The sequence below is a fragment of the Abrus precatorius genome, unplaced genomic scaffold (genome assembly GCF_003935025.1).
Source record: "Abrus precatorius isolate BTA unplaced genomic scaffold, Abrus_2018 Scaffold7, whole genome shotgun sequence".
NCBI classification, from domain to species: domain Eukaryota; kingdom Viridiplantae; phylum Streptophyta; class Magnoliopsida; order Fabales; family Fabaceae; genus Abrus; species Abrus precatorius.
The window spans coordinates 26,370,626-26,373,596 of record NW_020874417.1 but is presented as its reverse complement, the minus strand read 5'-3'; the positions used below and the strand labels follow the sequence as shown (position 1 = coordinate 26,373,596).

The 2,971-nt window shown below is 37.0% G+C and overlaps 1 protein-coding gene across 1 annotated transcript; it reads left to right on the top strand.

The window, feature by feature from the left end:
• Positions 1-833: 833 nt before the first annotated feature.
• LOC113871683 (putative UPF0481 protein At3g02645) lies at positions 834-2,666 on the top strand. The gene has a single exon (XM_027508782.1). The coding sequence runs from the start codon at positions 834-836 to the stop codon at positions 2,664-2,666; it is 1,833 nt and encodes a 610-aa protein (XP_027364583.1).
• Positions 2,667-2,971: the final 305 nt, after the last annotated feature.

Below are 2,971 nucleotides of genomic sequence, written 5' to 3'. Positions count from 1 at the left end.
AGCAGAAAATATAATAAAATATATGAAATTTTTAATGCAAAATTAAAATTATATACAACTATAATTTTTTGCTGTGCTCAGCCAATTATGAAGTGAGAATGTCCTCAGCAGTCCTAATTTTTTTATCCAAAATTATGTTTGGCTAAAGCTGGTAATTAACTCTTACCTTCAAGTCTTTATCTGGCAGTCTTAACTTAAGAGTTACAACTACCCTAATTATTTATCATCAACTTGGTTAAGAATCCACATCATTGCCAGTAAATTATATAAGCCATTAAATAGAACCACGTCATGTGAATGTTAGAATTAACTAGCAATAACCTCACCTTTGAGACTACTTTAATTAGCAACAAAGTATTTCACATTGGTCTTCTTTGTTTATTTGCAATATTCTGAATTTATTGTTTTAATTATTTTCTTAGTTATTAATAAAAATATTAATCGCACTTACGTTGTCACTGTGTACTAAACAATTTTTTTACGCATGACGAGTACTCATCACATAGTACGACATGCAGTACACGTGACGCAGAAAAATATTTCATGAGATAACATCTGCCATGCACCAAACAGGCAAATTGTAAGGAGAAATTAATTCTACTCTTACGATACAATACGACAAAATGATCATTTACTAAATATTAGATTAATCTCTATCAGTATGATTTTTTAACAAAAAATAACAGCTAGTATAAATATATAAATAACATAAAATATTATACTAATAAATAATGATAAAAAATATTAATATAATAAATTATTTAAAGTCTATATATAGGCAAACAAGGGAAGAGAAGTATTGGCTTGAAACGAAGAGCAAATCTAAATTAACCATGAACAAATCAAGCAAAACCCTGAAGAAATCTGAGTCAAAGGCAGAGCCGCATTCAACCAAAAAGTATGATACTAACGACGCTTGGGTGATAGAAATTTATAATGAGCTAGTTTTGCCTTCGGAGATTGAGCCTGAATCGCAAAATATTCATAAAGTTTGCATCCGCCAAGTCCCAGAATCCTTGAGTTCTAGCAAGCCAGAGGCTTTCGTGCCTACGTTTGTGGGTCTTGGTCCATACCATCATTTCCGTGCTGATCTCACCTTGAAAATGGATTTTAAGTTGGCTGCAGCCAAAAGGGTCCTCAAAGACCTTGTACCCAACAACCAAAAAGCATTCGAACAACTCATCGAAAACTATGTCTCCTTAAATATTAAAGCTTTGTACCACAAGGACGTGAAATCCGCATATAATGACCCTACTTTCTTCTACGTACTCACCGTTGATAGCTTGTTCTTGTTGGGTTTCATCAAGCATCTCAGCACTCCCAACAGCGATGGATTCCCCTACTTCTTACGTGGAACACTCGGTATGCCACTGTTTAACGTTGCTGGTGTAGAATTGACCAGGAATGCTCTTATCAGGGAAGTTTTCATGCTCGAGAACCAAATTCCCATTCACGTTCTTAAGCAGATCAATGAATTGAACAGCAACAGAGTTCAAACAGATAATCTTGGTTCAACCTTGAAAAAATTATGTATTGAGCACTGCCCACTTGTCGATATACTAGAGTGCAATACTCCAGAAACTTGTCATCATTTGTTGGATCTCATGTACAATTTGGTTGTTAATCCCGAACCTCCCTCCGAATCTGGGACAAATTCAGAGCAAGGTCAGCAACTGCCTCAGTCCGGGACTGACCCTCAGGCCGGGACTGACCCTCAGGCCGAGCCTGAGGTTCCCAAAAGCAAAATGATCAAAGACCTAAAAAAGATTTTTAGAAAGGCACACCCATGCTGCTACAGGTGCTGCTCCATATTCTTTCATATAATCATATTTCTATTATTCATATGTTTCTTTGTGGGATATATCATTCAGCGCGTTTGGAAAGGAGTTTCAATGGTGCTAGGTTATTTTTTTTCGATGGTTCGAAAAGTTTTGAGCTTTTTACTTAGTGTGATACAAACCTTGGGATATTGGTTACACCCTTGCTTTGCTACCACATATGAGACTTTGTCCGAATTGGAAGCTGAAAATAAATCCCTGGAATGTTATACAAGAACATTTAAACGGCTTGAGAAGGTGACACGTAAGGACGGCTCAACAGATTCAGAGGATGATGCTCGCCCAGTGGTTATCATCCCATCTGTGATGGAACTCCACAAAGCAGGGATCATATTCCAACCTGCGAAAGGAGGAATCTTAACCATGGATTTCGATGAGAAGAATGTGTTTTACTTGCCACGTATCAAACTAGATGTGAACTCAGAAGTGATCATCAGAAACCTGGTGGCTTACGAGTCGTTAACTCAATCCAAAAGACTGGTCTTCACAAGATACGTTGAAATAATGAAAGCTATTATAGACACTGCTGAGGATGTGAAGCTGCTCGTAGATGCGGACGTCATTAGGACGGAGTTAAAGAATCAAGTTGTGGCGGATCTTTTCAATGGCATGACCAAGTCTATTAGGAAGAATATGAAGACTCAAAAGTTGGATAGAGTGATTAAGAAAGTCAACGACGAGTTCGATATCAAATGGAAGCGAAACAAGGCCGTGACCAAGTACACCTCTGCCAAATTCATCTCAGCTATTGGGGGTCTTGTGCTTTTGGCTTTGACCGCCACACAAACCTACTGCTCCCTTCACCATTGCTCTGCTTCCTCTAAGTAATTTCGTTAACTGCATCCCTCGTCAACAGTACAAATAATGGTTCATATGTTTTCTGTAACACTATTTTTAGCCACTCAATTAATGTCAACACTTATTTAGTACCTCTCCACTCATGTCTCTTTATCTCTCTTCTTCTTTTAAGACAATATCAATTATATTTCTTTTTCTCTTTTGAATGTACACACTCCTCACTAGCTATTTTCCTTTTTGAAATGAAGTTTGCCGTGGCTTACGGGTTCAACGTAAGTTATCATTTATTCTAATAGCCAATGTATTTAATAGTATTTTTATTTCAATTTGTTATC

What these genes read in the sequence shown, in the direction of transcription:
- LOC113871683 (XM_027508782.1), top strand. Translation starts at nt 834, where the DNA reads ATGAACAAATCAAGCAAAACCCTGAAGAAATCTGAGTCAAAGGCAGAG.